At 59.8% G+C, this 25,305-nt stretch overlaps 1 protein-coding gene across 27 annotated transcripts in view; it reads right to left on the minus strand.

Moving 5' to 3' along the window:
* Positions 1-85: 85 nt before the first annotated feature.
* The window catches only part of MGLL (monoglyceride lipase), a 211,791-nt gene continuing 186,571 nt past the window's right edge, over positions 86-25,305 (minus strand). For 9 of the 27 annotated variants that reach the window (XM_028479703.2, XM_028479702.2, XM_028479704.2 and 6 more), the window contains exons 5-9: positions 19,502-19,591; positions 17,390-17,489; positions 7,709-7,924; positions 5,517-5,593; positions 86-3,082 (exon numbers count right to left, since the gene is read on the minus strand). In XM_028479703.2, coding sequence (XP_028335504.1) covers positions 3,031-3,082; positions 5,517-5,593; positions 7,709-7,924; positions 17,390-17,489; positions 19,502-19,591 — 535 coding nt within the window. In that variant the 3' untranslated portion in view covers positions 86-3,030. Of the gene's footprint in view, positions 5,594-7,708; positions 7,925-10,055; positions 10,648-17,389; positions 17,490-19,501; positions 19,592-25,305 lie in introns of those variants that run through there. The other 18 variants (XM_028479696.2, XM_028479682.2, XM_028479694.2 and 15 more) reach the window with 10 other exon arrangements.

Consider the following 25,305-nt stretch of genomic DNA (forward strand, 5'->3'; position numbering starts at 1 on the left):
CTGTGCTCCGCAACGGGAGAGGCCACGGCAGTGAGAGGCCCGCATACCACCAAAAAAAAAAAAAAAAAAAAAAAAAAAAGGGCAAATGATCTAGATAGGTATTTCTCCCAAGAAGACATACAGATGGCCAACAGGCACGTGAAAAGATGCTCAACATCGCTAATTATTAGAGAAATGCAAATCAGAACTACAATGAGGTATCTATCACTTCACACCCGTCAGAATGGCCATCATCAAAAAGTAGGAACAACAAACGCTGGAGAGGGTGTGGAGAAAAGGGAACGCTCCTGCACTGTTGGTGGGAATGTAAACTGATACGGCCGCTACGGAGGACAGTGTGGAGGTTCCTTAAAAAACTACACATAGAGCTACGATACGACCCAGCAATCCCACTCTTGGGCATATACCCGGAGAAAACCGTAATTTGAAAAGATACATGCACCCCAATGTTCACTGCAGCACTGTTTACAATAGCCAGGACGTGGAAACGACCTAAATGTCCATCGACAGAGGAATGGATAAAGAAGATGTGGTACACGTATGCCATGGAATATTGCTCAGCCATAAAGAAGAATGAAATAATGCCATCTGCAGCAACACGGGTGGACCCAGAGATTATCATACTAAGTAAATCAGACAGAGAAAGACAGATACCATATGATATCACTTATGTGTGAAATCTAAAAAAAAAAAAAGATACAAATGAACTTATTTACAAAACAGACACACAGACTTAGAAAACAAACTTATGGTTACCAAAGGGGAAACGGGGCAGAGGAGAGATAAATTAAGAGTTTGGGATTAACATATACACACTACTATATATATATAACAGATAATCAACAAGGACCTACTGTATAGCACAGGGAACTCAATATTCTGTAATAACCTATGCGGGAAAAGAATCTGAGAGACCGTGTATATATGTATATGTGTAACTGAATCACTTAGCTGTACACCTGAAACTAACACAACATTATAAATCAACTGTACTCCAATATAAAATAAAAATTAAAAAACAAAAGAAAAGGAAACCACAGTCCTGCGGCTTGTGGACCCAGCCTGCCCAGAGCAGGCCAGATCCGCCCTGGGACCAGCTGGGCCCCGGCCCTGCCCACTGGCAGGTCACCGCCAGCTTCAGGACACCCTGGACCCCAGACTCAACCGTGTCAGGAACCGGCCCCCCCGCCGGCCATCCAACACCAGCTCTGGGACCCCTGGGCCCTGCGGCCAGACTCCAGGAGCCGGCTCTGCCTGCCAGTAGACCGGCGCTAACCCCAGGACCTGGCTTCACCCGCCAGTGGGGGGGCAACATCCCAGGGTCTCCTGGACCCCGACTCCGCCCACCACTGAGCCAGCACTAGCCTGGGGTCCCCTAGGGTTCCACAACCCGCCGCCTCGTGACCAGACCCCGCTAACCAGCAGCCAGCGGCATCCACACGAGGCACCAGGCCAGGGGCCGACCAGGCCCGCCAGGCGCCCCACGCCGTCAGCCCCCTGCCACAGAAGGGCTCACGCAGCCCTCCTGGGGGCACCCCTAGAGCATGTAGCTTGGGTGACGAGAGGAGAGAGCACCGCTGGGGCACACAGGACGTCTCCTACAGAGGCCCCCCCCCCAAGGTCGAGAAACGCCAACTAACAGACATAGAATACAAACAGCAACTCAGACACACCGAGGGGGCACAGGAACGCGTTCCAGACGAAGGAAAAGATAAAGCCCAGAAGAAGAACTGAGTGACGTGGAGAGGGGCGACCTGCCCAAGGAGGAGTCCGGAGCAGTGATGGTAAGGATGGTCCAAGAACTCGGGAGGAGAACGACGCCCGGAAAGATTGAGGATTTCAAGCCAGCAACAGCAGAGCATTAAACCCAAGGGGGCCCGTGGAGGTGTGGCCTGGGTGAGGGCACGGGCGCCCACCAAGAAGTGGGCCCTGCACCTATAACCCCAGTTCCAGGCTCTAGCCTGGCCCAGAGAGAGCACTGGTCCCCCACCCCCTACCTCCCTGGACATATATTTACCAGGGACCCCTGGAAACCACACACAGGTCTGACGCGAGGACCCAGCTCCCGCAGCTCAGCTCCGGTGGGGGGCCAGGGCTACCGCGGGTCCACAGAACGCAGTCGAGTCAGACGGCAGTGGCTGTGCTGCAGGAGGGGTGGTGGGGGCCAGGGAGTGGGTAGCTCCACACAGGCTGGTGGGAAGGCTCCACAGAGAGGCTGGCGCGTGGCCACGGGCCCAGGGCCTGCAGGCTTGGGAGGGCAGCGGCCGCCTCTGCATGAGACGGGACCACGAGGCTTGGAGTGGGAAGGGCCACCACCCGACTCACTGAGCACCCGGTCTGGTGGCTATGTGGCAAAGACCAATGGGACACAAGCGGGGAGATGGGGCACCCGGAGGAGGCTGCCGTGGCCACCAGCAGGAGGGGACCGTGACGGCCCTGGGGCCAGAGGCAGATGGTCTGCCTGGACAGCCTCTGCTTCCGGGTCAGGCGCGGGGCGGACGGAGGGAGGGGTGCAGGCACCCGCCCGCGCTGGGGTCTCCTGCGCTCAGGTGGGCGAGGCAGAGGTGCAGCCACGGGGTCGGGGGGAGATCAGGACTTGTTTCTAAATTGTCAGAAGTTATGTGGGACTGTGGAGGAGGGTCAGCCGTGGGGCCCAGAACTGGGGCGGCCCGGCCCCCGGTGGCAGCGGTGGCCGAGTCTGTACGAGGAAGCTGGCGTGCAGTCCACTCCGCGGGAGAGACGGTCAGGTCCGCACACGGGGGTGTATCGGGGGACCGGCCCAGACCCCCGGTGCAGCCTCGCAAAGGACCGCTGGTCTCTCCGCAAGGGACGTTGCAGTCAGATCACACAGACAGGCAGACGACACCGTCAGAAAACAAGTGGTTTATTAGGGTTAGCTGTGGCAGACGTTGGTGCTTTACTAGCTCTAAACCGATACACGGGTCCCCACTAACAGCTTACGTGTAGGGAGGCGGCTGAGCCGCAGCAATGACAATAAGCAGTAAATTGCTTAGAAGAATCACTGTCGTCCTAACAGGTCGATGTCAGCAGTCGGTGAAGGCAAGAGCAGGAGGGTGGGGCCCTGCAGGGGGTTTCCAGAGCATCTTTCAGAGCTCTCATCACAAGCCCCAGGGCCCCCAAGAGCCAAGGGGAAGCTGGGGTCCCCACCCCCCATCCCGGCAAAGGAACAGGCCCTGGCGGGGTTGGGACCTCCAGTGGCTGCAGGCGGCATCTTTTCCTAGAGATTTTCTCAGGCGTGAAACCACTTCGCGTGGCCCAGCACGGCCTCTGAGTTACGGGGCGGCACCGAGTTCACAGGCGTGCTTGGACCCGGTGTCCCGAGTAATATGTCCGTCCTCCCAGGCGTGGTTTGGACAGGCTGCATGTCCAGGGCCCCTCTGTGGCCTCTGTCCTCCTGTCACCTCGAGGCCAGGCCATATGTGACCTCGCTTCCTTTCCAAACCCAGCTCCCCTGCACCACGGCGATGGCATGGTGGCGGCGCTCCAGCTATCGGCACGAAGCCGCCAACATGGAGGGTGACCCCAGTTCAAGACTTGCTCGGTGCAGCAAGGACGGGAGGGTGCTCCCCGGGGACCTCCAGACGCTGCTACCTGCACCCCTGACTCAGCAGGTGGGCGTGCCCTGTGCCCCCTCCCAGATGAGGAAAACAGTCCTGGTTTCAAATAACTTTTTTCTTTTAAATATGGGCGATTCTTTAACCAGATCTGTAAAAGTGACTGAATACGCCTCTATAAGAGCTTTCAAATAAATAAATTCATGCATCAAAAGATTACTGGTCAAGCCACGTGCCTGGTATTTAATTGGGGATATGGCCTTGCCATGGCATGCTTTGGGGGGGCGGGGGGGCTGTAACTTGCGGGGCGGGACGGCTGGGCGGCTGGGGTTTGTGGGTGGAGTTTCTGCCGTTGCTTAGCCCGAGAGCAGGAACTTTCTCACGGCAGCCCAGCTGGGCAGGTGGGGCCGACCTGTCTTTGCATTTTCTACGTGTTTTTCTCCTCCAAAGAGAAGCCAGAGCAGTAAGATGTGGCGATGAAGCCACTCTCTGTGGGGACCCAGGCGCCATCCCCCGGGGATGGGTGCCTGCCTGGGCGCCTCTCCCTCCCAAGGGGCAGGGGCAGCAGGACACGCACCAAGGCCCCCGCCAGCTGACCGTTGCTGGGGGTGAGCAGCTCGGGGGCCCTTGGAGGTGGACCCAGAACCAGACCTGGAAGAACAGGGCACACGTGGGGCATCAGGTCCCACCGCTGGAGGAGGAGGAGGAGGAGAGGGGAGCCCTAGCCCCCAGCCTCCACGTCAGGCAGGGAAGCCTCGGGGTGGCGGGACCGCACCTCCCCCAGGGCTCCACGCCCCGGCGGCTCCATCCCCACCACAGCCACATCTGCAGCTGGGGCCTCAAGACCTGACAGCGAGTCCCATATCAAAGTCAAAGTACCCCCTGGGTGGGTGGTGACCCCGTTTACTTCTGGCGCAGTTGAGGGCCAAGGGGTGGGGGGCCGCGGGTTTGGCACCGAGAAAGGCAGCGGGGCTGCTGTGGCCTCAGGCCTGCAGCCGTGGGCAGGGGCACCGCGTGGGGAGCCTCTCTGGCCACCAGAGGTAGCTGTGCTGCCAGCACCAAGGCTCCCAGGGCAGCCGGGGCCCGGCAGGCGGGAACTGGGACAGGCCGGTCCCGCACGGGGCTCCTAGGCCCGCCCCCCGGGGCTGCACAGGGCTGTCAGGCACCCAGGCCTTCAAGCCCCCTGGTTCCCACCCCCCCACCCGGCTCTGCTTCACAACAGACGCTGTACACACGAGCCACTCCATCTCCAACACAACTGTCCTCTGAGCCCCAGGTAACACTCGTCAGCGACCAACAGCCGCCCTGCCGTGCCCCGCGGAGGGAAGGGGGCAAGGGTGCCCCTTCTGGGCCAAGCCCCACCTGCCCCACAGCCCACCCCGGGCTCCCGGCGGACCAGGAGCTGACGTGGGTCACGGGTGGACACGTGCTGAGAAGTGCAGGCATGTTCTGGGCCGCAGCGGCACAAGAGTCTGCCGGGGAAGTGGATGCGGCCCCGCGTCCGGCGGCCAGAGGGGGGCCCCAGCCAAGGCAATGAGGGCGGGGCGCGGGGTGGCAGGAGGGGACCCCTCCAGTGATTGCAGTGGGGGTCCTGGGAGCCTGCGGAGCGGGAGAGGTGGGGCAGGGCTCTGCGGCCTGAGGCCTTCCAGCACGTTCTCTGGGAAGTGTCGTGACCTCCTCTTTTTGCGTAAAGTGCCCACCACTTAAGGCAGACCCAGTGGCGGACGGCCTGACGTGGGACAAGACTGTCTTTTTTCTTTTTTCAGGGAATTGTGCTAGGGTCCCTCCAATTTGTGATTTTTGTTTGGTGGCAAAAGCCACGTCTAAGAAGCCAGCTCCTGCCCTTCCCCTGCCTGCTTCCCCGACCGCGGCCCGACGGCTGGCCAGTGCACTCAGGGCGGGGACCCCGTCCCTGCCGCCGCCGTCCTTTGAGAGACCCACGTGTTTATCTCACGGAAGACGGAGCTGGTCACTTCAGGAAGCTCTTTGTGGAGGATGTGGTAGGCACCTTCGTAAATCTGCAATTAGGAAAGACAGGAAGTCACGGCCACCGCAAGTGACACGTGCGGGCAGGGCGGCCGGGCGGCGGATGGCGAGCACACCCTCTCCACGCACCCACGCCTGGTCGGCAGGTGGTGCGGCAAACCGCTGGAAAGGCCCCAACATGTTCGTCAGATCCCTTCTTAAACCACCGCCCCCCCCACACCACTCCCCCTCCAGCCTTGCCCCGCCTGCGCCTCCTCTCCACCCTGCGGGACCCCAGCCCGCCCCGCTGACGCTCACTCCCACCCGCCCACGGCCGTGGTCCCGGCCCCAGCCCCACGGCCCTCGCGTCGCCGTGGCCGGGGATCACTTTCACTCTCGTACGACTGGGCTTCTCAGCATCACTCAAAAGCTGACCAGCGTAACCTAGAAACACCTTCCTCCGCGGTTCCCACTGCTCTCGACCCTCCTGGTCTTCTTCCCGCCTCTCGGTCAAGGCTGCAGCAGGCCGCCCTCCTGAGCTGCAGGCTGGCGCGGCCGAGGCGGGGTCGGGCCTCTTGCCCCCTCTCCCCAGGAGCCCGGTGTCCAGGCCCCTGGCTGTAAAAACCACCCGTGTGCTGATGACTCGGAATCTCTATCTCCAGCCAGACCTCCCCTGAACGCTCCATGTGTATACCCACCTGCCTACCTGCCATTTCAGCGATTTCTAACAGCTATCTCCAAGTCGTTGTGGTTTTTTTTTAAGCTGTAGTACAAATCACGTAACGTGAAATTTACCATCTTAACCACTTTTGAGCGTACGGCTCAGTGGCGTTAAGTATCTCTGCACGCGGTGCAACAGTCTCATCCACAGCCGAACCCTGTCTCCGTTACAACGCCCTCCTCCTCGCCCTCCTCCCAGCCCTTGGAAACACCACCCTACTTTCTTTTCTTTCTCTTTTCTCGGCTGCGCCACTCGGCTTGCGAGATCTTAGTTCCCTGACCAGGGCCCCAGCAGTGAAAGTGCGGAGTCCTAACCACTGGACCGCCAGGGAAGTCCCTCTACCTTCTATTTCTATGAGCTTTGACTGCTTTGCATATGTCATGTGCGTGGAATCACTCACTATTTGGCCTTCTGTGACCGGCTCATTTCGCTGAGCACAGCCTTCTCCAGGCTCATCCGTGTGGCAGCAGGTGTCAGAGCTTCCCCCTTTTCGAGGTTGGAAAACACCCCCTTGCCTGGACGGACCACCTCCCCTCGGTGGGCACGGGCTGCGTCCACCTCTTGGGCGCCGTGAACACGGGGTGGAAATACCTCTTCGAGACCCTGATTTCAATTCTTTTTCTGAATTTCAACTCTCTCTCAGGTGTGCCAATGTGGGGCTTGCGGCTGGGACCGTCTCCCGCCGTGATGGGAGCGTCTTTCCTTCCCCTCCTTCCTGCTGCTGTTCGCTCGGGCCTCCCTCTGGCAGGGCTGTTGGGCCAGGGGCTGCCCCTCTTAGCCGCGACAGGGGGCGCTGCACAGTGCGGACACGTGGGAGCCTTTGTAGCACAGCGCGCTGGGGCAAGCGGTGCAGCGGGCTCGGGGCAGAGAGCTGAGCGCCAGGCCCGGCACCCTCGCAGCAGGTGTGGCACCGGCGGGGAGCTGCCCGCGTTCCCCATAACCTAGCGGGAGGCGGCCCTCGACCGGGGCGTCCACTCGGCCGTGCCCAAAGCTGGGGCGGCACCGTCCGGGGGCACGTCTGCTCGCGCGTCTGCCCTGGGGCGGCAGACCGACCATGCGGAGCCACCTTCAGGCTCCGCTGCCACTTGGCAGGGACGCAGCCGGTGCCCCTGCTCCCTCCCCATCCTCCAGCCAGGGGTCTTCCCGGCTCAGCCAGACACTCGGGAAGCGCTCCACCTGAAACGGCGTTTATCCTCCTGTTGTGCCGGACACGCCCGACGCTCTCTGAGGAAGAAGACCTTTCCTGCCCGGAGGCCCGCTGCGGTTCTTTCCTTGACCGGATGAACCATCAGCTGATGAGTCTCGCGCTCCCACGGAATCAACAGACACCTCGTGCTCCCGGGACGTGCCTCCCCGGGGTCCAGGCCAGCCCTACACCAAGGGTCTGGGCGGGCGCCCCAGAGGGACGTCCCTCTCCCCGGCCCAGGGACGTGGGGCAGCTGCTCACCTTGAGCGTCTTGTCCTGGCTCTTGGCGGACTCCATGAGCAGGTAGGCGCCCCTGCTGTCACACAGGCGGTCGGCAGAGCCCTGCAGCAGCAGGAAGGGCAAGGTCAGCTTGGGCAGCGCCCGCTCCACCCTCGAGACGGCGTTCAGCAGCTGGATACCGAAGCACACCTTCAGGCCCGCCCGGCAGATGAGGGGGTCCGCGTTGTAGACGTCCACCTGCGGGAGAGCGGGGACGGGGCTCCGTCAGCCCCTCGCGGTCCCTCCTGCTCGGGCTCTGAAGGGCCGGCCCCGTCAGCGGGCCTGGGGTGGGGACCCCCGGGGTCGGCCCGGCCGCGCTGCCCCTGCTTCCAGCCTGCTCTGTGACCCCCCATCCGGGCCTGTGCCCCGCGACGGTTTCAGTATCAACCTGTGGGTTTTTTCCGCGTGAGCAGCATCGTACGCTCGCTTTGATGATTTCACACAGAAAGAGCCCGGGAGGTGTCGTGGCGTCAGTCTGAGTGGATTCCGTTTCCTCTAAGTCTGTCTGTCCTGACAGCGTCCCCTGGTTGAAGAGGCCGAGGGGCACCCACGACTGCCGGGTCGCGGGGCTGTCTGTGCAGGAATGAGGCCAGGGAAGGGCTTGGGCAGGACACCACACCCCTGCGGGCTTCGGGACGTGGCTCCGGCAGGCTGCCTGCTGTCCCCCTGCGCCTGTGGGCATGGCTGCCCCTCTGCCGGACGTGCACGGCGGCCGGGCCCGCCCTCCTCAGCCACCAGCCTGCCGGGACCCGCTCTGACACCGGCCCAGCTGCGGCTGAGAACCGACCATGCCCTTTGTGGGGCTGCCCGGGCCCCGTCCTTGGCCTTCTGGCTTCACTCCTCCTGCCCCAAGGGGACAGTGGGTGGCCTGCTTGCTGGGAGCTGTGACGAGACACGTGCCCACAGAACTCCCTGGGCCACGTCGGCACCACGACACCTCTTCCCTCGCCTCTCTTTTCAAGAGCTGCGTGGCGTCAGGAGGGGTGAGGGAACAGAGGGTCAGCGGCCCGCGAGGAGGCCTGAGCGTCCACCGTGTCTCCGTCTGACTCTCGGGCAGGGGCCGTGTCTCCCCTGTGACGACCCGCCACAGGGCCTCATCCGGGGTCCCGGATCCACTTGGAGAGGGAGAGGCTGTCCCAGGCCCCCCCCCACCCCGATTCTTCCGGAGCAGGCGAGCCAGACCACTTGGGCAAAGCCACACGAGACGAATGAGCCCCTTCCTGCAGCCAAGACGGCGGGCCTCCTGCGGGGCCGGGCCACCCGTCTGGGGGCCACGAACACGGGAGCGGCAGGGGCTCCTTCAGGGCCTGCGAGGAGGGCTGCTCGGGAAGAGGCGGCGGAGCCAGAGAGCCCTGGCTGCCGGGTGCCCCCGTGAACCAACGCCCAGGGCCAGGGCCCACGAGGCCACCTCCTTCCTGAGCGGCTTGGCGCCTGCCCTGCTGGCCGGCTGCAAGGCCCCTCAGGGAGCCGGCTCCGGGTTAACTGCTCTGACGGCCCAGGTGGCTTCCCACTCTTGGCTCTTTTTCCGTGTCTGGAGCACGCAGGCGCTGTGTACACAGCGGCCCATTCTAGGCCTGGGAGGAGCCGCCAGCTGTGTCGGGGAAAGGGCAGGCCCCCGTGCCAGCCACCACCACACGGGGGCAGAGGGGCTGCCGGGAAGGCAGGGCAGGGACCGCGTCCTCTCAGGGAAACAGGCTCAGAAGCCCAAACCCCCCCCTAAGGTAACCAGCCCGGCCCGACCCCAGGGCCTTTGCTTTCTGAGGGCTTAAGACCTAAATCCACCAAAAGTTCTCCTAGTGGGGGAGGGTCGCGTCCTGTCCCCCAGGCAGGAGACGGACAGCGTTCTCCCTCCCAGGCCAGGCCAGGCCCAGAGCACCGGTCAGCAGCCTGAGCCCATTCAAAACCAAAGACCAAACAGTCGTTGCCCCAAGGTCACTTACTGTGGGACTCCATCTCCACGACATTCTTAAAAGGACAAATCGGGGGCTTCCCTGGCGGCGCGGTGGTTAAGAACCCGCCTGCCAGTGCAGGGGACACGGGTTCGAGCCCTGGTCCGGGAAGACCCCACATGCCGCGGAGCAACCGAGCCCGTGCGCCACAACCACTGAGCCAGCGCTCTAGAGCCCTCGAGCCACAACTACTGAGCCTGTGCGCCACAACTACTGAAGCCCGCGAGCCTAGAGCCCGTGCTCCACAACAAGAGAAGCCACCGCAATGAGAAGCCCGCGCACCGCAACGAAGAGTAGCCCCTGCTCGCCGCAACTAGAGAAAGCCCGTCGAAGAGTAGCCCCCCCCCCCGCTCGCGCGGCAACTAGAGAAAGCCCGCGGGCAAAAACAAAGGCCCAACACAGCCAAAAATAAATACAATAAATAAATTTACATTTAAAAAAAGGACAAATCAGAGAAATGTAGACCAGACTAGTGGTGGTCAGGCTTGAGGGCGCGGGGCTACAAGATGGCAACACGGCGGGGTCTTTGTGGGGACGGCCTGACTCACCCCGAGGGTATCCTGGTCGCCATAACCCTGTGGTTTTGCAAGATGTCAGCTCTGGGGGAAAACGGGCAAGGCACACAGCCCCTCTGAGTTATTTCTCACAACTGCACGTGAATCAGAGGCCTCAAAGCACAGGTTTAGTTAAAAGCACAACAAGGACTCGGTCTCTGGCGATCTCTCTTGCCCCCTCCCCCGTCCCCCCATTTCTGGAGCACAGCCGCAAACACATCAGCTGGAGGCTGTGGACCCGGGTGCAAGCCAGGGCATCTTTGCTCCAGGTGACCAACCTCTGGGGGTGTGTCCACCGGCTGAGACGTGAAGTCTTTTCTCTTGCGGGGAAACCCTGTGAGGAAGACCACCCGGCCCTGACGTTTCCCAGCTGTGTGATGTGGGCAAGGCTCTTCTCTCCGGGATGCAGTTTGCTGACCTGTGAAATGGGGGTGACGGTGGTCATGCCCCAGAGGACGCCGGGCGTCTGGGTGGGACGTGCACCCTGGGGCCCAGGCCGGGTCTGCCCCACAGCGAGGCTAACGCCGTGCGGCTGCCTGACCCCAGCGCGGGGCAGCGAGGCGGGGCGTCAGGCTCCTCCGCCTGGGTTTCCCATCAAGGAAGGCTCCTCTTCCGAGCCCCAGCCTCTTCTGGCACCTCCCCTGTCGGGGGGTCTGAGGGCTCTTGGCAAGGTTGACTTGACAGCCGGGAACCAGCCAACTGGGGCGGCTGCCTTTTGAAAAAGCTTTGCCCTGAAGCACGGGAAGCAACCCACAGTTGGGAGCATTCTTACACTGCTGGTTGAGCAAAATCCAGGAATCCCCCCGCCCCCCAGTGAGATCTCCTGACCTCTTTTTTGAAGAGCTGTTCTGGGATGGACTCAAAATTAGATTTTTAATTAGAACACTATTAGAAATAACTAGCCCTGAGCCCTCACCTCCGTGCCAGGTGCCGTGCTGAGCGCTTTACACGTGCTTGCTCCTTGAATCTCCGCAGGACCCCTACGCAGGGACTGTCATCATTACCCATTTTACACATGAGGAGACAGAGGCTCAGAGAGGCTGGGTGACTCACCCAGCATCACAGAGCAAGTGAGGGACGGAGCCAGGATAAGAACGAGGCAGTCGGGTCCCACCATCAGCATTCCCAACCTCTCACCACGCTGTGCTACATGTTTAGTTAGACACAGGGAAGCCACGGTGAATGCTGTGGGCTCCGGCGGCCAGGCGGCGTGGAGTTGCAGGGAACCAGCGCGCCTCCGAAGAGCAACGGCTGCGTCCCTGGTGAGGACCGCAGTGTGCTGCCGCCCCTCACGGCCTGCCCCGGGGCGGGGGGCCTCTGAGCACAGGCGAGTGTCCTGCCCGCGCGACTTCACGCTTCCCAGAGAGGCCCAGCCCAGCAGGCCTAACCTCCTGCGCTCCCTCCCGGGCACCCACAGACACGTCTGCAGCTGGTCTCCCGGACCCTCCTTCCAGGCCATCCCCTACCTCTGCCGACGGAAACCTCACCTTCCACCTGCTTCAGGGCCACCTGGGATTCCCATCTCCCTTCCTCCACTGTTTCAACCTCTCTTAATCCATCCATTTTCACCCCAGGGAAATCAGATAGCCTTCCCCGGCATACTGGAGAGAGGAGGACAACTCTACCCAAGTATTCTCTGGAGCCAGAAACCTGTGGGAACCCGAAGATGAACCGGCAGGTCTTTGCAGAGACCGTGCCTTCACCCCGCCTTTGTCCTGAACAGCAGGACTGCTGCAGAGGGAGCGGGACAAGAGAAAACCTCCCCTAGGCCTCGCCTCCGGACTTTTTGTTGGAAAGCTCATGCTTCCCCCCCCCCACCCCCGCCTCTCTGTCCGCTGTTAACAGACCCACGATGTGACCCTGAAGAGAGGGCCTGGTCCGAAGCGCGAGTGACACAGTGTCTGTTGCCCTGACGTGCCGCCTGCAGGGTGGGGAGGGGACGTAAGGGTCCTGCCCGATTCCACAGAGTCTCCCCAGCACAGCCGACTGAAGCAAGCCCCGTTTCCTGAGGCCCGAGTTCCCGCTATGACCCCAAGCCCGGAGCAGGTGCCCCGCCCTGGGGGACTGAAATTCCTGAGCCAGACCAGAGGAGAGCCACCGGAAATAAGGACCTGCAATTCCACTTGGGATAGAAAGAGGACTAATCGGGATTAGCCTCCACGTATAAACTGCCACTGATCAAGGGCATGTGAATTACCGAACATCTTTTCCCGAGAAGTACTTTTTGCTACTAAAGCTTGAACTCCTGCTCACCCTTGTATCTGCTTTTTGAGCCCTGAGGTGGGCCGGCAGGTCAGGCCCTGGGCAGGTGGGTGCAGGCGGCTTTCACAAACCCACCACAGGGCCCTGGAACCAGAAATGATGCAGAGGGTCACCTTGCCTGTGCCTTGGGAGTGGAGGTCCCTGCGCTGTGACCCGGGAACCAGACACAGGGCCTGAGTGGTTACCCAGGGCAGGGAAAAAGCAGACCCACGTTCTGCACCCAATCACACGGGCCACGGCCACCTTTTCACAGGCCCACGGACTGAATAAATAATAAGAGAAACAAGAAAGAATCACTGGGGTCTCGCAGGACCATGGTCACAACTGCTGGTCACAAAACAGCAAGATCGCGTGGTCTCATGTCTTGGAATCAAAAGTTGGTCACATCTGAGGAAATCAGAACATGGACCGGATGGTGAGAGGTAATGAAAGGAATGCTGACAGGGGATTACTGTTACTTTCCCGAAGTGTGATGACAGGATGGGTTGTGCCTGAATGTCCTTATTCTGGGTCCTTCCTCTTGGGCAGCACATGCTGAAGTACAACCACAGGGTCTGCAACTTACTTACCTTCAAAAGTTTCAGGGGACGTCCCTGGCGGTCCAGTGGGTACGACTCCGCGCTCCCGATGCAGGGGGCCTGGGTTCGATCCCTGCTCGGGGAACTGGATCCCGCGCGCAGGCCGCAACCAAGAGTTCACATGCCACAACTAAGAAGCCCGCATGCCGCGACTAAGAAGCCTGCATGCCGCAACGAAGATCCCTCGTACTGCAACTAAGACCCGGCGAAGCCAAAATTGATAAACAAACAAACAAACATTAAAAAAAAGTTTCAGCCAAAACAATGCATCTTCTTTATGCCACTGGATTTGGCAATAATTTCTTGAATATGACGCCAAAAGCACAGGCAACAAAAGAAAAAAATAGATAAACTGGACTACCTTAAAATGAAAACCTTTTGTTCATCAAAGAACACTATCACAGAATGGGAGAAAACGTTTACCAACAATATACCTGGAGAAGGGGTTATTATCCAGACTATATAAAGAACTCCTACAGCTCAACAACAGCAAACCTGTTTAAAAAATGGACAAAGTACTTGAATAGACATTTCTCCAAAGAAGATATATCAACACAAATGGCCAATAAAGCATGTGAAAAGATGCTCAGTAGCACCAATCGTTAGGGAAATGCACATCAAGACGATCTGGCGACCCCTCTTCTAAGTATAAACCCAAAAGAATTGAAAGCAGGGTTTTGAAAAGATACTTGCACACCCACGTTCACGGCAGTGTTATTCACAAGAGCCAAGAAGCGGAAGCAACCCAGTGTCCGGTGAGGATGAATGAATTCACAAAACGTGGTCTACACAGACCATGGAATACTGTTCAGCCTTAAAAAGGAAGGCAGTTCTGACACCTGCTGCCACGCGGCTGAGCCCTGAGGACGCTGTGCCCGGTGACATACACTGGTCATGGAAGGACAACACCATGAGGTCCCTCGAGGAGTCAGAGCCACGGCGGGGGCGGGGCGGGGGCCGGGAGCCGGGGAGCCGGTGCTCAGCGGGGAAGAGCTTCAGCTTGGGAAGATGAGCAGGTTCTGAAGATGACGGTGGCGACGGATGAACCACGTGAATGTATTTAATCCCACTGAACTGCACACTTAAAACCGGTTAAGATGGCAACTTTTATATTCTGTATATTTTACCACAGTAAATCTTAACATATTTAAAATACATGTCCTTATTGATATTTCACATTTAAGCACAGATAAAGAAAGTATGGCAGAGTACTTCCACTTGGTGAATTATGGGGAGGAGTATACGGGTGTACGCTATACTACTCTGTCGACTTTCCTGTAGATTTGAAATTTTCCACAGTTGAAATTGGAGGGAAAGCTCCAACATGAACTATGGAAATTAACCTCTCCCCTCCCCGCAGTCCTGGCTTTCATGTCATTTTTATCCCCTTGGCAGGAGCAGCCACGCATGCCCTGGGCAGGTTTGGGGCAGGAGAGCCCCGTGGTCAGACTGCACTGTCTGGGGCTCGTATCGGCCTTGGCCAGTATCCCAAGCGTTGGCAAGTCAGTTGCATCCTATCCGCACGTAAATGGGCCTCCAACCCTCATCTCCCGGCCTGCTGCGAGGTCACCGGTGGTATCTCTGAGGCTGTGGCGGGTGAGCCCTGCCCGGCCTGCAGCTGCTTTCTTGCTGGACCCGTGAAGGTTCTTGGGAGAGAGGCAGAGCTGGGCCTGCAGGGCAGGGGGTGCCCGTTTCGTCTGGGGCCTGGCTGGCAGCTGGAACTGCCCCCGACAGTCTCTCCACAGAGGCCCCGGCCTTTCTGCTGCCATTACAGCCGCTGACCTCAGGGACCCTCCTCTCTCGAGCTCAGAGCTGTTTCTGCCAGAGTCCCGGTGGAAGGAGGGCTGGGAGCAGGGGTGGATCAGGGGACCCCTATGCAGGGCGCCGGCCTGAGCTAGGCCAGCTCACACGCTCCCCCGCCGGCCACCCCACACGGAGGCCCACGCCAAGAGATGTTCCCATGGCTTTTTTTTTTTTTTTTTTTAAGGCGTTGGTAAATTATCAGCTGCCCGAAATAGACAAGCCTTCTGTGGAGATGTGAGCTATGAATGATGGCGAGTCACAGAGTAAGATCAGCTAAGTAAGCAGGTTACCCTGGAAAGTAATAACCGGCTCTCAGAGGGGCTCGTGGGAGGCTGTGTCCTGCGGGCAGCACGGGAGGCTCAGCCTATCTTTAGCCTTGGTTACGATGAGTCAAACGCCTCGGCATGGCCGAGCCTTCCCAGAGCTGGCGAGAGCTTCCCAGGGCCACGGGCAGGTGGCCTCCCAGCCGTGTGGGCGGAAGACACGCGGGCAGCAGGGGAACAGCGGCCTGACCCCTGAGGCAGGCACGCCGCAAACACTGGGCGGGGGTCTGGAGCGGAACCCACCACAGAAATGAAAGGGAGCAGAGCTGGCCCCTCCTCAGCTCCCCGGGTGCCCGGAACTCACCAGACGGCCGGCAGGCATGAATGTAAACCAGCCGGGAGACGCTTGGAGGGCGTCCCAGCACAGTTACAGAGAACAGAGACTTGGTTCTAGAAGACAAACTGCCTCCCTCAACATATAAAGAGTGGACGTTCCCAGCAGAAGACCTGGACACGGGGCCAGAGGATGGGGCTTGGAAGAGGAGCAGGGCGCCTGTTTGTGAGCGGCGGGACGGTCACCGATGGTGCGCCGGCGGCGTCAGGAGCTCCTCAGCACCTCCTCCTCACACCTCCCCCTCCGGCGGCCTTGGCCGGAGAACTCTTTAGAACATTCAAGGCTTCTCGGAGCGGGAGGGATTCATCACATTCCGAAAAACCCGTGGGTGAGGGTGGAATGATTAGTATGTCAGTAGAGTGCGCCAATGTGCTGACTGTGTAGACCAACACAACAAAGGCCGAGCGGCCACTCGCTTGTTCCCAGGGTTTCAGTTCCAGGAGCACTTCAGCACTAAGGCTCGGACATGAGAGGCCTAGGCTCAAATCCTTACTTAGCAGCTGTGTGTCCCTGGATAAGTGACTTGCCCTCTCTGGGCCTAAGTTTCCACAAATGCAAATACTGATATTAAGACTGACTTCCTGGAGCTGTGGACGGGGAGATGGAGAGCCGCGCGACACGGTGCACTGGGTGGTGCTGAGACAACGCCAGGCATTTCTGCCTTTACTCCTACATGCTGGGAGCCTGTGCGTCTGAGGGCTCGCTTCTGTGAAGTGAGGGTGTCATGCTGGCAGTCCTGGCTGTCACATCAAGCCCCAAACAAACGTCCTGCTTCCCCAGAGACACAGCCGGCTTCCGAATCCTCCCGGGAGCCCGCCAGGCCCCCCGCATCCCAGCCTGCAGCCCCTTCCCCCAGGTCCTACTTCTGTAAGCTTGTGAAGCAAATGGTTCTTTTCTTCCTGAGGCTTTTATAGCTGCAGGGCTCCAGGGGAAATGTCTCAGCTAAAGATGGGCCTTAAGACACCCGGTGTTGGATCTGGGAGGTGCCTTTTCTGAACACATTTTCCCCCTCGGCATTGCTATTTTTAAAGCTCAGCAGAATGTTGAAAGGGCGACTCAGAGAGAAGGCAGGAGAGGGGCTAATTCTCCACGTGGAGGACTGGAAGCTCCTGCTTCCTATTTATTCTAGCCGGAGTCCACCCTCCGAGTCTTCCCAGCAGGGAAATTTATTAGTGCTTCTAAAGAATCACCCCGCTTACCCGACCCGTCAGAAAGCTGATACAGGACGGTGTGCCACCATGGATGGGGGCCGGGGGGGGATGAGCACACAAGGGGAGCCTGCATGCTGGATATTCACCCAGACTCCTCTGTTTTTTATAAGGCCTTCAATGAAATTTTCCATTATTTCAAAAAGGAGATAAAAGCTCTGAAATTTGCTACTTCCAAACAATGAGGGTTTGGAATCATTTCATTATCTTTCTTTCCTTCCTTTCTGCCCGCGTAGTTCCAGGTGGTGAGGTAACAGTTCGGATTTGCGCCTCGATGTTTCCTCTCAAAGGGAGGTCCCCCCTCCAGCCCACTGCTGTCCTAGCACAGCTGCCGCACAGATCAGTGGTTTTTCTGGAAATCGCACGTTTGAGCCAGAGCCATTATGCGGCTGCGGCGGGTGGAGGAGGCCCCGCCCACGCGACCCCCTCACAAGCTATCCTGCACACAGAGCGACGGTCTCCAGCCGCGGGCTGTGCGGGCCAGTGATTACAAATCAGGAGAGAGAGAGCTTCACGCTTGTAAATACTAGCTGGGAGGAGGCGTCCAGAGCACAGACAGACCTTTGAATCAAAGGCTTCGGACCCCAGCTCTGCCTGACTGGCTGTGTAACCTCGGACAAATTATTTCACCTCCGAGCCTCGGTTTCCTCACCTCCGAAACGGGGTTAATGTTGATCTCGCTCGTGTCATGACTGGCTTCGGTCTTTCTGGGTCCTAACACTGTGCCTTCTCTTCTCAGCACACAGATCTGCCTTTTGGAATGAGAATCTTCCTTTACTCAAATATTCTTGACCCTGGTGGGTCAAATTTGGCCCCCGGATATAGGTTTGGGAGTTACTGCTTTTAAAATTAGATTGGGGACTTCCCCGGCGGCCCAGTGGCTAAGACTCTGCCCTCCCAATGCAGGGGGCGGGGAACGGGTTCGATCCCTGGTCAGGGAACTAGATCCTGGATGCTGCAAGTAAGACCTGGCACAGCCAAATAAATAAATATTTTTAAAAATAGATTAAATTAAAATTGAAATGGAATGTGGACGCCTGGGTGGACCGGCCTACCTCAGGCTCCCCGCACAGGGCCCACACAAGCCAGATTCATAAACAGCTGGCCCTCGGAGGCCTGGGTTTTGACCCCCGATTGTGAACGTCCCTTCCTACACGTTAGGGGTGATTCCCACGTAGCTGCCTGCTCCCTGAGTGGCTCAAAGGGCCAGGAGGGCAAACTTTATAAAGAAGCCAGGGCCCAACCGCCCATGGCCCCAGGAGGCGGGGGAGGCCACCGTGATGCCGGGCACCCGCTCCACTTTCCAGGGTCCGTAGGCAGCCAGCAACGCCCTGGTTTCAAACCCCCGACACAAGACGGGAGGCTGAGGCAGGAGAGCAGCACAGTGATGTGCTCAACCCCGAGGACCACCCCTTCCAGGCGCCCAGGGTGCCGCCTGGCCACTGCGCGGCTGCCCCCCCGACGCAGCGGGCTGGGGACCCGCCGACCTCCGCTCGGAGGCTAGCCCCATCAGCGGGTGACCCCAGGCACGCGCCTGCACGTGGGCGAGCCTCGGTCTGCTCCCCTGCGATACGGGGGCCGTGCACGGGCGAGCACGTAACACAGGCTCGGCACGGAGCATAAGGGTCCCGTCACAGGCGGGGGATGAGGCGCCCGCCCTCACTGAAGGGGGGCTTGGTTCACTGAGCAGCACCTTCACGGACCAGCCCCGGTCCCTGCGTGGACCTGGCGTCAGGTGCACCGTCGCTCATGCTGAACCCCGGCGTCTGGTCCCAGAGGCGGTGACGGTGACGTCGCACGACCCCCAGCACATCTCCCCCGAGGCCGCCTCACCCTGCTCGCTACGCACCCTGCGCTGGTTCTGCTTCTACGGAGGGCGGCAGCCCACCCCGGGCGCAGCGGTGCCTCTGACCCGCCCTCAGTTTACCCCTTGCCGCTCACCTCTACGCTGCGGCCGAAGCAAACTACCGGCTGCTCTGCAAACAGGCTCTTCACGCCGAGATCCTCACCCGTGCTGTTCGCTCTGCCACGAACCCCCTTCCGGACCCCCCTCCAGCTCCCAAGCCAGGGGACACGTGGCCTGGCCTGAATCCACTCTTCCATCCTCGATCCTACCCACCCCGCCCCCCAACAGAACTGCCCTTCTCTGCTCTCAGGCCACGAGGTTGGCTAGGACTGCTGCTGCCCGCGTTCCTGGACCAATAACCCAGACTGTCAGCCAGTAAGAACCGGCCCTTCTGTCGGGAAGAGGTGCTGCCTTTCCACTGCAGTTGCTCATGTAAAGCTGCTGGTGGCCCGCCTTGCCTCCACTTGGGAAAAGTTTGGTTGGGAATGAGGCCAAACCAGGGGATATGAGAGGTGGGGAGAGAGACGGTGAACGAGACTCTGAGCCCCTGGATCCAGCCAGGCCTGAAGCCTTTAGTTACACTCACCAATAAATCCCTCTTTTTGCTCCAATCACTTTGAGTTGGGTTTCTGTCACTTACAACCAAGAGAGACCTGGCTGATACACCCAGAGTTTCACCTGGTCAGCCCCTCTGCACGCATGGGTACAGCTCAGGCAGCACTGCCACCCACTCCTTCCCACCCGATCCTGAAGCCAGACAGCACCTCAGCCGTCTTCAAGTCCCCGTCACCTCGCACAGAGCCTCAGTTGAACAGTGGTAAACGGCCGAGGCAGAGCTGAAACCTGGATGTCCCCCCCGGGGCTGGTGCCTTCCCACGCCACCAGCCCCAGCTGCGCCAGGTCTTCAGGAAGACTCACCTCTGTCTTATTCCGGGAGAGCGTGCTGCTGTCGATCCGGCCCAGGGACACGTTCGGCAGGACAAGGTTGAGAACTTTCGCAGCAAGGACCTAGGTGGGAGGGAAGTCAGGGTGAGTGCAGTGGGACGCCCGCCCAGCTGCCCACCGGGCCAGCTAAGGAGAGGGACACCCAGACTGGACACCCGCCAGGCCTGATCCCGGGCTGGGCACCCAAGGACCCTCCTCTCTCCGACCGGACGGCCTCACTGGTCTGGCTCTGGGCCACTGTGGGTGAGCCGGGCGAGGGGAGGCCGTGTGGGGGCAGCGGGACACCACATCTGTTTTTTGCTGCTCCCGGTTCTGTGTGGTTACCCTCCCTAGATCCCTCATGGGTCCTGACTTTGAATGATGTGCAGGAGCTCCTAGCTGAGCGCTTGTGCACAAGCACCTCTCAGAGGACCTTAAAAAAACACAGCAGGAGCCGAAGCACCCGGTCACCCGAGATGAGGTAGGACACGCTCTGATCGGGAGGCACCTGCTGATCGTCTTGGGACACAAACAGTCACTGGGCTGAGCAGACACGGCGCCGAGGGGGACGCCGATCCGACTGCTGGTTGTGTGGGCCCAGAGTCGCACATCACCGAGCCTGCTCCCTTAGCTCCCCACGGGACCACTGTGTGCAAAGGCACCGGCACACGGCAGGTGCTTAACGCATGTTCCTTGAACACGGTCCTGGCTCAGGTCCAGGCCTTCCCACCCCGCCCTGCTGGATCTGGTGTTTACCCAGGAAAAGCGTGAACCTGGATCTCACACGTCTGCCTGCAGAGGGGGGCTGTCCCCGTTTCTGGGCTGTGCAGACACCCAGGGACGAAAGATGCTATTTCAAAAGCGAGCTGAGAAACGCTGAAATTAGAACTGCACGGAAGGCGGCGAGCAGTGAGTCCTCGGTCTGCGTGGAGGGCACGTGTCACAGAGCCGACAGGTGCTGCCTCTCGGCACCCTGCGTCGGGGGAGGGCACACACATCCACTCAGTGACAACCCCTGGGTGTGCTGGGCACGGTCCCAGGTGCCCAGTCGTTTAATCTTGACACAAATGCTGGGAGGTGAGGGCTTACCCTCGTGCGACAGACAAGGACACTGAGGCTCAGTGCCACCGCACACGGCCAGCTGGAAGCGGGCAGAGGCCCGGGGTGCAGCTGCCCTTTCCCTTCCAGCAACAGCGGCCCAAGGGCAACGTGATTAGGGAAAACGGCGTGGATCCCAAAGCGTGTAAAACTGACAGGAGACTTTCCGCTGTCCTCGGTGCCCTGCCACGGCCTCCTGAAGGACACGGAGCGTCTCAGCTGACTCCACGTGTGACCCTGCCAGGCCCGAGTCTGGGGAGGCCGTGTGTGATGCGACCAGACCCTGCTGCCCACTTTGGCCCGTCTGCCTGCCTCGTCCAGCACGGCCTCCTTGAGGACACGGCTCTTTCTCGGCAAGCAGCTTCCTACCCACTCCCCGATCAGAGAGGCGAGAGCAGGAAAAGGCCCAGGGACACACCACCCGGGCGCCTGTCCCGCGTCAGGCGCGAAGGCAGAGACTATACAGGGTCCGCTCCACTGTCCAAGCCGGGCACCGTTTCTGCGTGGACACGGGAACGCTGCCAGCTGTTCGTGGAGGGTCAGACCCACCTTCACCCTTGTTCTCTGCTCCCACCATGGGCGCCTCTCAACCCAAACATTCACATCGTAAAGTGCCAAGGCCTCTACCCCCAGGAAGAGACACTGACAGCTCAGGCTCCACAAGGATCAGGCCAGGCGGGCTGAGGCTCAGGCCACCCTCATTCCAGTTTCCCGGGGTGGGTGTGGGCGCGAGGCACCCAGGGGAGGCGCTGCCTCTAGGACAGGGCCACAGGGAGACCTGCCCTGCCCTCTGTCCCTGAGCAAGCCGTCTTCCCTGCACCACTAACAGGAACTCTGTGCAGCGATGGGAAGCTTCAAGAGAGCCTCGTGGGAAAAAAAAGAGGAGGAGAGCCGTTTCTGGACAAGCATTTGCTTCACGAAACGAACGGTGCAAGGGTCTGGTCCCTGGAGGGACCAGATAACGCACAGCAGTTCAGCTGCCCCCTCACCTTCCCGTCCCGGTACAAGCGTCGAGTTCCGGCGGGGACTCTCCTGCTGCAGCTCCGACAGCCTATGGCCCTGAGCCCCCGGTCTCCACAGGAAGACGGCGCTTGGTTTTGAAGTCCTGTTCCCTGCACCCCACTGGTGTACTGGCAGCGGGCGTGGCCCCCATCAGGCCCTGTCCCTTCCTGATGTTCCATGACCCCTGCTCTACGTGTGGTCCTCAGACCAGCAGCACCGGCAGCTGCCAGGGATCAGGCTCTGCATTTTCACGGGACCCCCCGGCGTTCGTGTGCGTCCTGAAGGTGGAGGGGCAGGCAGCCTGCGTCAGAGAAGCACCACCCTGAGAGGTTCTGCCTGACCCGGTCTGAGCTGTGGCCCAGGTGGTGCAGTGTCCCCGACCCCCACGGCGTAGGACCAGGGACACGGACACACCTGACGTGTAAGCCTCCCTTTCAAAGGAGCCACAGTGAGAGATCTTTGCACCACCCTGACCCTCAGCTCTTTTTCTAAACCAGCAGAGTAAATTCTGGCCACATTTCCAACAAGACTCAACTGGGTAGAGACAAACCTTTGACGGCAATGATGTCACAGCTAAAAAAATCAGGTGCTTCTTAGCCTTTTCCCCACAAAGACCAGAGAAGGAAAAGAGGTTGCAGGCGGGGAAGGATGCTTTGAACGGCTGCTCGAGACACTCGACTTTCCCTGCTGCTCTTTTAGGGTTTGTCTATTTCGTTAGCTTTTCCGTTAGAAAACCGAGCGGCGGGAGCGGTCGATCACGGAAGACGAGGTTCAGGAGAGGTGCTGAGGTCACACGGTGAGGAAGCAGGGGGATCGGAGGGAGCCCAGCAGGCCCCACGCCCGAAAGATCAATTTGTCCAGGTTGCTGCTGCTTCCTGACATCGTCTCCCCCAGCGCCACCCACCGCGAGAGCCCCGCACCTGTGTCCACGGGAAGAAGAGGGGTGAGGGGCAGGGCCTCACCCAAAAAGGAAGTGGAACGCAAGATATTACGGATCTTGATGCCATTTTGAGCAAGTGTTCCGAACTCTTCGGACAACCCCGCAGGGGAGTGGAGAGAGCCCCGGACCCAGCTCAGGAGAGGGGCGACCCCTGCCGGGCCCCCTGGAGGAGAGACCCCACCCTCATCGTGACTCCAAGAGGCTAAGTCAGGTCCGTGCCACCACAGAGGACCCAGTGACCCCGACTCAACAGCCCCCCAGGGCACATCGCCTGAGGACAATTTGGGGGCCGAGACCCATGACGATGGACACACAGTTGCTGGACCCCAGTCCTGGAAAGGGAAGGTAATGAAGTGGGGGAATCGGTCCTGGAGACTCAGAGCTGGGCAGAGTGGGATTCGAACTCTGGTTCTGAATCCCGGAGAAGGTCTACAATCCTCAGCGTCTCCATTTCTAAAATGGAGAAAATGAAACGAAGCTTGAAGGGCTGCTAGGAGGTCGCGTGACACCTAATTCCTCCAGAGCTCGTCCCTAACTGCCCTCTGGTTTCCGGCCCCAAGGAGAAGCTCCACCAACACTCCCTGGTTGACTGAGCAAACGCCGATGTCATTCAGAGTGGGGGCCCCAGGAAGGAGGTGACCTGCGGAACCAGGTGACGGCTGGAGCCCCAAACTACCTCAGCTACGAAAGAGGACGACTCTCCCGGAAGCGAGGTCCGCCCCCCGCCAAGCGAGCGAGCAGACCGTCACGTGTCCTTGGCCTGCCCTTGGGGTGCCCCTGGATTAACTGCAGCCCCATCACTTTAAGTACTAGGGACTTGCACAAATGCCTTTATTGATCCAAAAGGTTTTAATGGCTTTAAAGATCATTTTTAAGCTTCTGCCACTAAAAGACTTGACACGAGGGAAGTAATTACACTCACTTTTCTACAGCAGCTCAACAGGCTGACCCGCGCACAGGAGGCCAGAAGCGCAGGCCTCCGTGGGCGCAGGGGTGCATGGCCGGGACACAGCCCAGAGTTTCTGGGGTGGGGGAGGGCGCACCTCCCGGCAGACAACAGGAAGCCCGCATGCCTTACAGAGGTAACAACGCCCCCGGTGCATCGCTGTTGCCGGATTCAGGGGCCAGTTCATGACCTAGCTAAGCCCTGACTCCTGAGTCTAACTCTACCTGAAGTTTGAATGACTGGCCATTGCCCAGACCCCTTCCGTGTCCCTTCTCCACCCCGCTACTCCAGGGCCTTCCGGACTCTGGTGACTAAAAGCAGAAGAGTGACATTCAGATGGGAAGTGGGCTAGAGTTGATCCAGGGCAGCTTCGGGGTGAAGGGAGCATCCTGCCACGCCTGCCGCCTGAGCCAGAGCTCACGCTGACCTCGAGCGAAACAATCAGCCTCATTTCCTCATCTGTAAATGGGAACAGGGTGGTGACGGAGGGGAAATAAGATGGTACGTGTCTGGCATGAGTGCTGGGTACACAGCGGCCACTCAAGCCCCACCTGGCCAGGTGCCCTGGTTGGCGGGCGGGGCAGGGTGGTGGTGGTGGTGGTGGTGGTGGTGGAGAAGCATCCGGAAGCACTGGGATGGCTCCTGCACCTCGGACCTGACCCCCAGGGGACAACCTCCAGGCAACAGGCAGAGAAGGTCATCTAGAGGATTACCCTCTGGGCAGGCTGAGTCCCCGCCCTGACCCCGGGCAGAAATCCAGGAGGACGTTGGGCCTTTCCCCAGAGAAATGACTGGGTTAACCTGCCGCCCCTCCCGCGTGTTGCCCCGGGACAAGCTCAGGGTGTGACACCTGTTCCCAAGGGTTCCCCTCTGTGCCCAGGCCTGGCTGCAGTGCTGCCTTCCCCAGAGCATGCCCGGGGGCATGAGATAATCCCCATGAAACCTCCCATTAACCACTGAGACTTGTTCTGATGCACAGGACTTTTGTTTCTAAATTTCTCCTGCTTCCACCACAATCTGAACACAGACAGCCCTGGGCGCCAGGAGACTCTGTCCTCCTTGTCTCTTCCCCCGGCTAAATATACCCCAGCTTGTTGACAATGGAGTAAGAACCAGATGTGCAGGATCTGGGGTGGGGGGCTGGTCTGGCATTCTCACATTTGGAGCGGGGAACTGTCACCTTCCACAAGCCCGTCTGTGCTCCAAGCCTTGGGTATCTCACGCTGCTGGCTATAATGACTTTCAAAATCTCTCCATCAGGAACTGGCTGCCACGAAACAAACCTCTGACCTGTCAAGGAGCCTCGCTCTGGAAGGAGAGTCACAGAACAGGACACTGCCCTGTGCTCTGCACCCTGACAGTGTGACTCCACCCAGGGAAGGGTCCCCTCCTCCCCCTCAGCCAGGGTGGCCTCCAGGAGGCTGTCTGTCTTTGGGGTCAAGAATGAACCACTGGGAAGACCCAAAGGCCAGTCAGCGGGGCCTCACCTGACCCAGGCCCATCCCTGCAGGGGGCCTCACCTGATCCAGGACCATCCCCATAGGGGGCCTCACCTGACCCAGGGCCGTCCCCCTTGGTCCTCACCTGACCCAAGGCCTGCAGCGAGGCCTTTCCGGGTCCTTTGCGCCAAGAGGTATCACAAAGGAAAATGACCAAACTAAACCCCACCCACTGGGCTTCCCTGGTGGCGCAGTGGTCGGGAGTCCGCCTGCCGATGCAGGGGACGCGGATTCGTGCCCCGGTCCGGGAGGATCCCACGTGCCGCGGAGCGGCTGGGCCCGTGAGCCGTGGCCGCTGAGCCTGCGCGCCCGG

This window comes from Physeter macrocephalus, chromosome 18, assembly GCF_002837175.3.
Source record: "Physeter macrocephalus isolate SW-GA chromosome 18, ASM283717v5, whole genome shotgun sequence".
Taxonomy (NCBI): Eukaryota; Metazoa; Chordata; class Mammalia; order Artiodactyla; family Physeteridae; genus Physeter; species Physeter macrocephalus.